General features: G+C 41.9%; 1 protein-coding gene across 6 annotated transcripts in view; it reads left to right on the plus strand.

Moving 5' to 3' along the window:
* Nucleotides 1-14,356, plus strand: part of PAX5 (paired box 5) — a 220,220-nt gene that overhangs the window by 156,989 nt on the left and 48,875 nt on the right. For all 6 annotated transcript variants that reach the window (XM_033173036.1, XM_033173039.1, XM_033173038.1 and 3 more), the window contains one exon: nucleotides 13,203-13,304. In XM_033173036.1, coding sequence (XP_033028927.1) covers nucleotides 13,203-13,304 — 102 coding nt within the window. The remainder of the gene's footprint in view (nucleotides 1-13,202; nucleotides 13,305-14,356) is intronic.

Consider the following 14,356-nt stretch of genomic DNA (forward strand, 5'->3'; position numbering starts at 1 on the left):
AGGTTCTGCTGGTGTGTTCATGAGGATCTGTTCTTGGATGTGTGGGGGTAGCTCCTTAACAATCTTGTTCAGTTCTTTTTTGTATTCTTCCGTGGGGTCTGAGTCCAATTTTATGTAAAAGGTGGTATTGGAAAGTTGTCTGTGAGCCTCCTGGATGTAATCAGTTTTGTTCATGATGACAACAGCTCCACCCTTGTCCGCCTCTTTAATTATAATGTCTGGGTTGTTCCTGAGATTATCTATGGCTCTCCTTTCAGCATGGTTTAGATTTTGTTGTAAGCGATGGTGTTTTCTGGTCACATCTGTTTGGATTCTGCGGCGGAAGCAATCGATGTACAGATCTAGTGTGGTATTGCGTCCATCAGGAGGGGTCCATGTGGAGTCCCTTTTAGTGTAACATTTTTTCGGTGGTGGTTGGTGGTCAATGTTCTGTTCATTAATGTGTTTGGAGGGTGGTGGATGTTCCCCAGTAGGTTGAGAGATGTTGTGTTGTGAAGATGTTGTTTGTTCTTTGTCTTGTTCTTGTGTGTGTTGGAAGTACTCCTTCAGGCGTAAACGGCGGAAAAATGCTTCCAAGTCCCCATAGAACTGAATCATCTGTGGGGATTTGGCAGGGCAGAATGATAGTCCACGTGAAAGGATCTCTACATTTAGAAGTTCTCTAAATGTTGTTGGACTCCAACCCCCATCAGCCCTAGGTAGCATGACCAATGGTGAGGAATGTCAGGAGTTGTAATCCTGCAAAGTTGTGGTGGTGGTGAGACACTTTTTTTGGCAGATCTGCTGCCAATCTACAACCCTGTCAGCTCACCAGGGGCAGGAGGTGAGGGATGGGAATGACATCCATCCCTCACTGCAGTGTGTACTCTTATGTTTGCTTAAACCAAATGTAGTGGTGCATATGCTCCACATTGTTATTGCTATTGGTCCCCCCTTTGATATGGAAAATCTTAATAAACTATTTTGAATCCCCCTACCTCCACAACTCTGCCTGGCCCAGGGCTGGTATAGTTTTAATCCATGGCCTCTTATAACATGCCCTGGATTTGTGCCCACCTCCAGCAAAGCACTGCTGGTGGGACAGCGACCACAGTACAGTTTTCTACTGCTGAAACAAGGAGGTCTCTGTTCACAAAGGGGGGAGGGAGTTCAGAGCATCCAGTGACTCCTCAGGTATCTTCCCACCGATTTGGTCTGTGACCGTTTAATAAAATTTGATTTGATTTGATTTGATTTGGGATCTTCCCACAGAGTTTAAGATTACTTCCTCAGTCATTTTTCTCCTGAAATTCAGAATCTCACAGAAGAAATTAGCTGTACCAAGTGCATGACTGTCAGAAGACAAATTATTGGTGTACAATCTTAGTTCCTTACTGTCTTGTGGTTTATTTGAACAATACACTGACTGATTTGTATTATAGACCTTCAAAACATAAATGTTTGTTGATAATTTTCAATTTTATTAAGTTTGTAATTTTTTGCAATATACAGGAAAGGGTTCCAGCAGTCTTCCCCCCACCCCTGCATATTTGGTGCAATCCACAGAATTTCTGTACAATCATAGCCATCTCGAAAACATTTTCCTTAATATGCTACTATGTGGCATGCTGTTATTTAAGACTCATTTGTTGGTAAAAGCTACAAGAACATCAAATCCAGGAATGAGAAACCAATGTCTTGTATGCAAACATTGATTTTGTCACTCACCACTCTTTGGTATTATTATAGTATATAGAGAAATGAGTTTTTGTAGTTCTTGCATAAATTGATGGGTTTTATTTTTGGTATTTGGTAGTGTTGCCATATGTCCTGAATTTCCCAGGCATACCTGGAATACTGCAGTCGGATGCAGTGTCTGGGTGGAAATAATCAAAATCCGGATGTATGGCAACAACTTTTGTGTCCAGATTTTCACTTTTTGAAATCTGGCAGCCCTAGTATTTGGTCATTGTGATATTCATTGCTGTTATTTTTAAAGACGTCAGTTAAATGGTATATAAGTATTAATTTGTTTAATATAACTTTTAAGATATCATATAATAGGAAAGTTGTTTTGATGAATAAAATAACAATTTTAAAGGATTTAGTGACTTGCTAATATTGTGTATAGCCCATGGATATATCAAATATTAGTTGTTCATTGTGCTGCTGACTCTGCATATCGTGGATGACATGCTTAGTTTTGAATAAATCCTTGTTGCTATTATTATTGTTGGCATTATAAGGCAGTATGACCCTTGCAGCAAGTTGTTTCATGTAGCCAGTGGCACCAGACAATGGAGACAGTGGATTGCTTTAGCTGCAGTCATATAGTACCTAGGTAGCAGGTTTCATTAGGACTGAAATGGGATGTAATCCACCAAAGTGAATTAGAATGAATAGGAATTGCATAAGAACACAACTGGCACAAAGCACCCAGAAGGGCACAGTGCTGTTTTTTTTTTTTTTTGGAGAACATCTTCTATGGCTCTCATTTAAATGTGCAGAAGTGCTTAGGAACCCCCCTTTTATAGTGTTTAATATTAAAGAGAGTAAAGTAGCAGTTGTAATAACATATTTGCGTTTTCACAGAAGGTCGAAAGCAGTTGATTATCAGCAAAATATAAACTGCCATTTGTCAGCTAATCAATTATCTGGAGGGCTCAGTGCTAACAGTAGACAATACTCCTGTTATGGATAGACAAGAGTGAGCTGTATATGTTCCCTCTGTCACTGACAATGACATACAGTCAGCCCTGTTTGAGCTGACATAAGGTCATCTTTTCCTTCCCAGTGAGACTGGGCAGCTCTAAGAACTGTCGGCTGGCATTTTTAAACTATGATATTACAAACTCCACTGGCTCCTGTGATCTGTTTTACATTCCTTTGTTACCGAGTTCCTTGAGCTTGTGGAGATTGAGTCAATGAATTTCCTGATTCCTAGACCCTGTCCTTTCTTCTCTTTTCTGATTTAATTTTAATGAACAATAAAGGCCAACATTTCTAGCTAACTGTTGGTTCAACTCCCAGTTCTCAGCCAATTAGGGGTTGCTAATAAGTAATAATTCAGCAATTGATTTTTATCCCTCCCACCCAGTTTAATGGGACTTCTCAGGACTGTGCCATGTTCAGTGTATTTGACTTCTGATTGAATCCTATATTTTAAGTGATAAAGTACAAGCTTGCAACTAATTTGACTGCTGCTGCTTCTACTAGTGCACTGTAGTTATTTAGCACCTATAGTGTATAGAGCATAGTTCATAACATAGAAGCTACATGGTTCTTGTCTAGACAGTTAGCATATCACACATAATATCAGGGTTCAGTGGCATTCTTCTTAAGGTGGATTTACATATTTGATTTTAATATGAGACTGGTTGTCTATAGCTTGGATTGCTTTTTAAATATGTGTAGGCATTAACCCATCAGTGACAGAAAAGTCTCCCTGTGAAAAACAAATAATCATACAAGTGGGTGGTTAGTGGGCTACCAATGGGTTTCTTAAGGACAACAGCTTACTAAAATACAACAAAAATATGAACCCTAAAAGAGAACTGAAAGTAAAAACATAAAATAAGGGGGGCAGGCAAAGTAGTGTGTTCACCCCCCATTATTTGTTGGGAGAGGGCCAGGCCCCCACATTGCTGAGGGGACAGAGGAGCCCAATAGTGGAGCAGCTTCAGTGAGAGAGGAGGAGCCACTGACTATTGAAGCCATGCCATGCTGGGCTCCGCACTCAGCCTCCTCCCAATGATGCAGCATCGTGTGCATGATGTCACACATGCACGATGTGCACTGGGCCCCCTCAATCTTGGGCGCAAGTTGGCGTCTCTGCATTGGACTTTTAAATATCTCTTTCCTCTATCCCATTGCTTTTTATGCCTACTTCCTGCGGCTTATCACATACCATATTTTTCCATGTATAAGATGCCCCCATGTATAAGACACCCCCTTTTTGGGGGGGCCCCCTCCAAATTAAGAAAACACCCCTCAGCACTACCCGTGTATAAGACGAGCCCCAATTTTAAACCTAACTTTTCGGTAAAAATAAATAGTTTTATACACGGAAAAAAACGGTATTTATTATGATTCATTGGGGTATATTAGTTGTACATACAATATTTTTGAAAAAAATATTACATTTATAGTTTATGTGTACAGTGTTTTACCCACCCCAAACTCTGAGCATAAGAAGGTATATATAGCAGTAGGTACATTCCTATCAAAATTAAATGTCTTAGGTATCAAACTAAGCATGTGATTTAAGTTAAATGGGTGGCTGCTACCAAGGAAGGGTCTTGTAGGTGGTGGTAGAGAAGTTCTGGAATACCTTCCCCAGGAAAACCTGGAATACCTTTACAAAATGTTACTATATTCTAAACCACTTGCTTTTATTCTTCCCTTTGGACATTTATATGCTGTAGATTGTTATATTAGCATATTGTGTTTTCAGTTGTATTTTATTGCTTAATGCTGAAAGCTGAGCCTTTGTGTCTTCTGCAGCCTTGATTAGGGATGCCTCAGGTGAGCCAGTAGTCTTGGGTGACTGGCAGATTGACTCAGACTCCTCAGTCCTTACTCAAAAGGCCTGAGCTGCCAGGCAGAGGCTCATATTCTTCTCAGAAATATATACTCTGTTTCTGGAGTATTCAGAGAATGTGAGGCATGATTCTTGGGTGAGGTCCCTATTAGAAGATACACTCAAGAGAGTTTTTGGGCCAGGTTGAGATTTTTCTATTGATTTTAATTCTGTCTTTATTTTGTGAGTAGATCTTTTGAGTCACCAGGTACTACTTGGGTCTCGTAGAACTCTGATTCATTTTAGTGTGGCCTGTGGCAGGATAAATATCCTTTTGGACTGTGCGCCCGATATAAGGAGCCGTTATTTATGCCAAAAATGCAGCAGATGCTCTATAGTACTGAAAACCCAATAGGCATACAGCACAAATCTGATACATTGTTGGGACTGACAACTATTGAATGTATGTATGGCTTTCTCTGCATTACAACCTCACAAATTATTTATTTCAAATCAAATCCTGCTGACATCATAAGAAACAATTTGTCGGTGGATAATTCTTGGTAGTGGTCTGACAAGTTGATTAAAGAACAATGACTGTTTGCTATGATCAACAGTGCTCTGAAAAGTAAAGCTTAGGTAGAGATAGAAATGTGGCAGTTTGAAAATGAACAGGGTTAACTTTGCAGAACCAGCCACGCTTTTGCTACCTCCAAGAAAAAAGAGTTCCGTTACAAGGATGGGATTGTTAACTTCTCTGTGTGCCCTTGCTGTTTGGACTTAAGTTTCCAACTAGTTCGCTGAAGAGGCGTTCTTGTTAACCCTAAAGTGAATGAAGCATGAGAGAGAAGGAGTGGGCTCTGGGGTAGGTGTGAGCCACTTGTGTCAGGAAAGCATTGGGAAGATAGGGTGGTTGTTGAAGCATCTGTATGACTTTAGGCTTTCAGTCTCTTGCATGTCTTTCATGAAACTTTTCTGAGCAACCATCATTAAAAAATGCAGGGTGTTTTTTGAGGGGCATGGGGAAATTATGAGTGTTTGGTTGCTAACATTTAATACCTGTCAAGTGTTCAGTTTTAGAAATGTGGAAAAAACTAAGATTACTCTCACCTACTCAGTCCTTCAAAAAAGACATTCAGTCAAGCCATCATCAACATGGCAGGTAGTTACTAACAGTACATGCCATAGAGGAAGGTCATTGCTGATTGGTTGGCTGATTTAAAGCCTACCCTTGCTGATTGCCTCTGAAACTATAGGTATGCCTGTATAGAATAATTTATTGTCATTATTGTTGTAATACACCGGGAGTGTGAGTATTAGAGTGTGTAGTAGCATAAACATTGCAAAGCAAATATCAGTTCATCGGTTCATTAAAAGTCTATTGAATATAAAGCCTCCTTATACCTGCAGCTTATTTTTTTCTGATTTCATTATGCCCAGGTTGTTGCTATACCTTACTCTGATAGCTTTTAAAAAACCCAGCCAGTACTTGACCTTTTCATCCAGTGGAACTGTTTATGGACTATTTTCTCATCTTGCATGTGTGTGTGTGTGTGTGTGTGTGTGTGATGTGTATATATAGCAAAGCCAATAATTATTTAAAGCTTTATTGTCTGCAGATTAATGTCCAGTTCTAAAAACTCAAGAAAAGCATGTGTTACAGCACTGCTGGGGCTGCATTATTTCAGAATCTAGGTGTGTAATACCATATTTGAATTTTCAGTGTGCTCTTTTCAAAACTCCTTGCATGTAAAACCTACTTTTCCAAAAAGAAGGTTGAACTAGAGCTCAATGTCCTGATACTCTTATCTCCCATGCAAGCCTGGCATTACCATTAGGCAAAGTGAGACAATTTCAGGCTGGCAGTGCTGGCACTGAAACAGGCAATGCTCCTTTTGACTTTGGAAGTGGTAAAGTTCCAGAATGTTCATACCATGTGCCCTTGCTGAATGTGTATATTGCTCTCATGGTAAGAAATGTTGCTGAATGTAACTGAGCTGTAATGGTTACGTTCAGGGGCGTTCTTAGCCCCTTGGCTGCCGGGGGCGGGAAGCCAGGAGACACCCCTGGGGGGCGGGGCGTGCGTGCGTCATGACGTCATGACGCATGCGACGCCCCGCCCCCAGGGGTGCCGGGCGGCGGATTCAGGAGTCTTTGCGCGCTGCAAAAACTCCTGAAGAAGCCTCCGCCCGGCGGCAGCACCCCTTTTTGCCGCGACTGCTCGTGCCTGCGGGAGCAGCCGCGGCAAGAAGGGGTGCCGGGCGGCGTATTCAGGAGTCTTTGCGCGCTGCAAAGACTCCTGAAGAAGCCTCCGCCCGGCGGCAGCACCCCTTCTTGCCGCGGCTGCTCTCGCAGGCACGAGCAGCCGCGGCAAGAAGGGGTGCTGCCGCCGGGCGGAGGCTTCTTCAGGAGTTTTTGCAGCGCGCAAAGACTCCTGAATCTGCCGCCCGGGCTCCCTTGGCGCAGCGCAAGTCAGGGCAGGGAGAGGGACGGGCCACCTCGCTGGCCCGCCCCTTGCTTCCATGCCGAGCTGCGCCGCTGCAAGGGGGGGCTATTTTCGGCGCTGCTGGGGCGGAGCCGCAGGTGCGGCCAGCGAGGGGGGGTGACACCCCTCCTCGCTGGCCACCCCTGCGGCTCCCCCCCCGCAGTGCCGAAAATAACCTATTTTTTATTTTATTTTTTAAAAAATAAAAAATCCCAGTGGGCGGGGCTGGCCCCCCATGTGTCACCCCAACAGGGGTGCTGCCCGGGCCCCCCCGCCCCCTCCGCCCCCCCTGCGACGCCCCTGGTTACGTTATACTTTTTTGGCCCCTAAGGATAATAATGTCCAAATATTGCCTTTGTTTGTTTGAACTTTTGACAAAGACAAGTGAAAATATTGTTAACAGTGGAAGATCTCTGATCTTACTTTCGCACAGAGGTAAATCATCTTCAACACTAGAAATAAGCTTTCAAAACTTTACTTGCAGAACTTGTTTCAAATGTTATAAAATAACAAAGATACATTGTTTTCAGTCCCAGTGTAAGCCTCTAAATATATTTTACTAAAAAGTAGCTTTCTAGCTAAAGATCAAAATACTATGTCTCCCTCTTTCTGCTTCATGCATTTTAGCTAACACCCAAAGACCAACAGTACATGGATTTATTTATGTGTTTGTGTGATGTAAGCAGCTTCATTTGGATATATAAACACTAGCAAAGGTAACAGCTTCTCTCACCACTGCCTTGTGATTTAACTCAGTCACAAGGTAGGCTACCACAATCCATATAGAAAAATACTGGCTACGTGCCTAAAGTATTCTTTATAGCAACTTGAATACAATGCAACTAAAATACAGCATGCTATGTAACATTAAACATAATTTCAGGCAAGTCTCTGACAAATTCCTTTCCCTTAGGTTCAATAGGTTTGAAACCTTCCCTTTCACTCCTTTCTTTTTGATAATGTTGCTTGCTCAGGTGTTAATATGAGCCTTGCAAAGCACACAGAGCTGAAGGAGAAAGTAAGAAAGAGTGTTCTTCCAACTTCCACCTTCAGCAATATATACTTTTCACATGGGGGAAGGTAATTACTCTTTCCACCCCATGATGAAGGGACAGTAAGTAGGACCCTTATTTTAGTTGGGGTGCTCAGAGGTTTCATAGACACCCTAAAGGTCCTCAAGGACATCATTGCAGCAGTTAGGAGTGTGTTGATGACTCCATGGTTACAAGTTCATAATATTTGTGACAGATCCATCCCAGAATAAACAAAACCGCTTATTAGAATCAATGAGTTTCAAGCTCCTGGTTTGTTCTTTCACAGATGAGTAATGGATATCCACAGGAGGTGAATGTTGAAATTTCTTTTATTTGACAACATATTTTAGCTGTTCACAATAAATGGTATGTTTTTGGAAATTGGGTATATTTAGGGCATTTCTTTTTCTTTCATCCTTATGTCCTTTAGGATGAATGATGACAGAATTCTGTTCAGATATATTCAGAACATAATGAATTTGCAGGTTGCATTCTACATTTCTTGTGCATATTTAAATAGTCCTTCTTATCATAGAGGTGTTCAGGTTGGATTCTCTTTTGCGTGGCCAGGCGGAGTCTCCCAAACACCATGCAGCCCCTGAGTGGAATAATGACACAAGACAACGTGCTATGGGATTAAAATTGGCCACAACTTTATTAAGATTCAGATGTAGGAAGACCTTGGCTCAGGCATTGGGCATTTATCCTTCCCAGCCCCCCAGCCGGGGGTCTGGGTAACTTCAGGGTTATCCAACATGTGTCGGGATTGGGCTAAGTCTGGAGAACATGTCTTCAAGCAGATAGCCCACCCCCCTGTTTGCCACCGCTGGAGGGGGAGGGGAATGACAATCTCTGGGCGTATGGCCAATTCCTACCCCCAAGCCCCTTTAACGGGAACCCTGTTATCACCGCTGCACTGGGGGCATGGAGTCACCGCCCCACCCCCACCCCCATTTAGGAAGATGACTAAAGGATTCCACACAAGGCCTGCAACTGCCACCCGAGACCGCAAAATCATGGTCTCGCCGCCAAGACTGCAAAATCACGGTCTCACCGCCAAGACTACCTACACCTGAAAAGACGCTTCGCAATCCGCCAACCATTCCAAAAGGCCATGCCTCATATCGCTCAGTCAATAATCGTTACCAGTGGGGTTGGCCTTAATTAATGCATCCAAATCTCAAAATTCGTGTGAATTCTGGGCAACAGTTAATAGAAGATCGAGGCAATACCCTCCAGCCACTATCCCTGCCCCTATTTGGGAACAATTCCTGAGAAACTGCTTTTCACAAGCAGATCTCCCATCTACCTCCTTGGAGCATCTGTTTCTTCATCTCCTGATTTGGCCTCCTATGGACCTGGAGGCAATAAAATATCTGATTTGCCATTTGAAAGTGGGTAAGGCACCTGGGCCTGATCTGGTTCCTGCTGAGGCCCTTAGGTCACCCCCCCAGTGGTGGGCCGAAGTTTTGGCCAAAGTATTTGATGCCATCAACACCACAGGTCTTATCCCCAGGTCTTGGAAGGAGGCTATTATTATTCCTATTCACAAAAAAGGACCTACTTCTAATCCAGGGAATTACTGTAATATTAGTTTATTATCAATCTTAGGGAAAATTTATGCCCGCTTTTTGTTGTCCAAATTAGCTCAATGGACGGTAGAGTCCAATCTAATTGGTCACGAGCAGGCGGGCTTCAGATCAAATCATTCTACAACCAATCATGCTGTAATTCTTTACCACCTTGCACAGAAATATTCTGCTCCTAGACGGGGACACCTATGTGCTGCCTTCATTGATTTGAAGGCAGCTTTTGATAGTATTTCCAGGAATAAGTTATGGGTGAAACTAGTTACTTGGGGTATTGACAGAAGACTGCTATGGCTTATGATCCAATTGCACAAGGGATCAGTTGCCAGAGTGAGACTCACCCCTGCAGGTGAACTCACGGATGCGGTGCCCATAAATAGGGGAGTACAACAAGGCTGTATTCTGGCCCTTCTGCTCTTTAATTTGTATATGAGCGACATGAGGAAGCCCTTAGTGGAGCCACATTCTAATATTCATGCTCCTCGCCTTGCAGACTATCGATGCCCGTTGCTTTTGTATGCAGATGATGCAGTAATTCTTTCCTACTCCCGAGTAGGCTTAAACAGAGCATTGAGGATATTTGCTTCCTATTGCCGAGTTAATCATTTAACCATAAATCATTCCAAATCCAAAATAATGATCTTTTCCAGTATCTGGAAACAGTACACGTGGAAGCTTGATGGTGTGGTGGTGGAACAAGTTTCTAAATTCCAATACTTAGGCATTTTATTTCAACAAAATATGAGATGGAATGCACAGATTAAATATCTCCTCAACAAAGCGAAAGCTGTATCTTATGCACTTCTTCAATTTTATTTTACGGACGGTGCCCTGCATGTGCCCTCGGGGTTGAAGGTGTACAAAGCGAGGGTAATTGCCGCACTTGCTTATGCGGCTCCACTTTGGGCTGTTTTGACAAATCTTTCCCCTCTCGAGATTATTCAAAACCAATTTTTACGTTGTCTTTTGAAAGTCCCATCCTGTGTGAGTAATGCAGCTATCCGTGTTGAATTGAGGATGCCTTCCCTAGAGACACTTCTGTGGAAATGTGTCTTTAGCTATTGGCTAACACTTTGGCTTAGATTACCTAATTACCATCTAGCCCAATGCCTTTGGCGTGATGAGTTTAGCAGCCCTTGGGCCAGTAAGATTCATGCTAAACTTTTATCTATTGGAATTTTGCCTACTGAAGTTTTGAATTATGACTTTGCCATAGGGGAAAAAATTATAAATCAAAGATTGGACGATATAGAATGGCAGCGTAATCTTATGCTTGCCAGGGGGTCATGCTCCCCGCGACAGTTGGGTGTCGTTCTGCCAACTCATGTGCCATCTTACCTATCATCTCTCTCTATTGCCAGTCATCGTTTTGCTTTTATCAAAGCGCGTTTTAATGTTTCCCCTTCAAATTCCCTTTTTCATAGATTCTCTAAATAGAACGATTGAAACACTTCATCATATAGTGTTTATATGCCCTTTATACTGTGCTGTCCGGAAGAATTTATTGTTACCATTAATTCACAAAATGTCTGGGCACCCGGCAGATTTCCAACTTACTTTTTTATTGCAAGATACAGATCAGTTTGTAACTTTACAAATGGCGAAATTTTTAACTTCCGTTTTGACATACAAGAGACGTAATGGGCTGCTGTTTAGGAGCTGAAATCTCCTTATAATATGTATCTAATTTTACATGCTTAATAAGTCTTTTATTGTTACCAATTTTAAATCAAACAGTGCATGTGTATTTCCCTTTGTTTTCTCTATGAGCTTAAAGCTGAAATAAAATCAATTGATTGAATCGTTACCAGTGGCTGAAAGGTGCACGCCATCGGGCCTGAAGAGTCCCTTCCTGTATATTTTGATGCTGGGATGCTTCACAATGTGCGAAGTTGCTGCACATAATGCTCTATTAATTTTTTTAACAGCGTAATTAAGCCTAATAGGTGTGTGGTTGTCACGCCATTGTAAGCGTGGAAGAAGTTCTGACCAGAATATAGTGATGGTGGGGTGTGTGGCATATAAGCTTTCCAAGCCTGCGATTGCCGTCTTTATCAAAACTATGCTCTTCTGAACAACCAGGTCGTTCTTGCCAAGGTGGAACACAACCGCATCTGGCGGGGGACGGAACACAAGTTTGTGATGCAACCAAGGCAGCAGCGCATCCCAGCACATTCCGTGGTGACCGAACCAGGAAATGTTGATCTTTGGCTGAAGGCCCAGATGTTCATCGGATAAGCCCGTGGTGGCATGGACCGCTGCCCAATGCACTATGCTGTGGTCGAAGATCCACACATATTTTTTTGGGGGGGGGGGCGCCTGAAAGAAAGAATTATACGGTGTTTGTTAATGCCTGCTGATTTTGCCTGATATAGCCTTTGAAGGCTGATGAGCGCCACCGCCCCATTGCCTTTATGTGTTGTTAATCACAAGTCTTAACCAAACCAGAATGGTGATGGGGGTGTCAAGAAAAGTGCTTATTTTATTATATGTAGTGGGAATATAAAATTGCAATATACTTCTGTAGTACAGTTTTTTTGCTGAAGTATCAAAAATGATAAAATAAAGTGAGCTTGTCATAATCTTTTTTTAGTCAAATAACTTGACTTGAAATAGCCAAAAGGTGGAAAGACTGACACACCAAACTTTGGTGTCAAAGAGTGTGGCACTTAGCTCTGTCAGGAAAGTTAATACATTAATTCAAACCCTCAGAAGAACAGAGTGTAGCAGATTTGCTTTTATAACATGGTATCCTTCAATTCAATGTGTCAATGATGGCCTCTCTCAGATGCCACACATTTCACCAGTACTTTTTCAATGGGTTATTGAGATAGCTCACACACTAGTTGTGTCCTTCATTCAGGCTATGTTATCTTCAGGAAGTCTTTTTCAGTCAACCTGTTTATTGAGAGCATTCATTCTGAGTTGTCTGCTGGGTGGTTATATGATGTCACATCAAATAATTGTTATCCCATATTTTCTAGTGCATTTCCTCATCCTTACCACTAAGAGAGCTTTTTTCTTTTTGAACTGGTTTTGTGCAAGGGTGCCAAATCCATTTAATTTTGCAACCTGAATTTGCTGGTATGCAGTTGAATTCTACCTGTAGTATAGCAATAGTCTAGAAGTGCTTCTGTTTCTATTTAATAAGATTATCTTTTACCTATACCTTGATTGAAGATTGTTTTGTTTTGGGGGTTTGTTTTGCCTCTTACATTAACTTTTTTAATTCTAGAAAAGGGTCCTCACATCACTCAGAAAAATAAATCTGTTTTCAATCCATTTGACATATCAGATCTGCAAAGAAACTTAAAAATAAGCGGGAACAAGTAGAGTTCAAAGCTGGCTTGCTACTAACCCCGTTTGTAGTACTGTTTGCCATTGCTCTCAGTCTCTTACTTTGTGGCAGCTTATAAAGAAAGGGAAATCTTTCTCATTTCTGCCAAAGCTAAGCTGGGGGGAAAACATCCCACTTTGGTATTCGCAGTACAGTTATGACAAATGCATGGCCTGTGTTCTGAGTGTTAAGGGAAATGTAAAAACATGTCTAGTTGTTGTGAATGCTCACATGGTGATTTGTTGGTTTGATTCTTCAGGTCGTGATTTGGCAAGCACAACCCTCCCTGGATACCCTCCGCACGTCCCCCCTGCTGGACAGGGCAGCTACTCTGCTCCAACGCTGACAGGGATGGTGCCTGGTGAGTTTCCATTTTAAAAAAGAAAGAAAAGAAAGAAACAGTCTTTTAGCAGCAAAGCCAAGTGCTGCCTTTGTGCTCTGCTTTCATACCATTGGCAGGCATAGTAATGGCACTGAATGAAAGAGGAGATGTAAAACAGGCAAACTGAACTACTGCCTTTCTCACAGTCTTTTAATTTCACCTATGCTGCTGTTCTATAGCTCAAGTAAACTGAGTTCAAGCTGGTTTAGGACTACTTGAAGTTAGAGGGAGGCTTAAATCCATATGCTTTGGGTTACCGGTACATAGGACTGTGGACTGGAAAATGAGAGAATTTATTCAGTCAAAACATGTAGGAAAAGAAGTGTCTCGCCTTGCTGCATGGCTGTTGGATACACATGATAAATTGTACATAAGGTTAATCTCAGAGTTGCCTCACTTCTCTGAATTTTTGTCATGTGAATCATTTTAATTAACTTTGCTATAAGCATTTCTTGCAATTGTGCCAGAGGAATCTCATACTTTGAAATTATGCTGCTTAATATGGGTGCCTGCAAATGATCTCTTCCAAGGCTTTTCACACATGAGATCTTAGCCATTAATGTCTCCAGTGAATCACCTAATGTTCCCTTATGTTCACCTTTGGTCTTTCTTATATCTGCTTTAAAAGAAGCCAACCATTTCCTGGGCTGTTATTTGATGTAAGAACATCTCAGGCTTGGGTATAATAATTGAAAGTGCCCTCTGCCAGGAGCAGGGCTTTCAAATTTTTCTGACAGTGGGAAAGAGTTGAAAAAGTTTTACTCAGTACTTTGTATCATCAGACTTTAATAATGCATGCATACTGGGCAGTATTTAGTAACATTAGGAACTGGTGAATTATTGCCCCATATTTAGAACTGTAGTGAAGTGGTAGAAATATTAAATTTAAGAAAACTGTTACTGTTTACAGAGAGGGACTGGTGGAATTTCACAAACATTTAGAAAAGATACTTCTCTTCCCAAACACTGGAAAACCACATTTTCAATTCACTGGGAAGAAGATTCAGGAATGTTCTATCATTGACAACAGC

The sequence above is a fragment of the Lacerta agilis genome, chromosome 16 (assembly GCF_009819535.1).
Source record: "Lacerta agilis isolate rLacAgi1 chromosome 16, rLacAgi1.pri, whole genome shotgun sequence".
In the NCBI taxonomy this organism is placed as follows: domain Eukaryota; kingdom Metazoa; phylum Chordata; class Lepidosauria; order Squamata; family Lacertidae; genus Lacerta; species Lacerta agilis.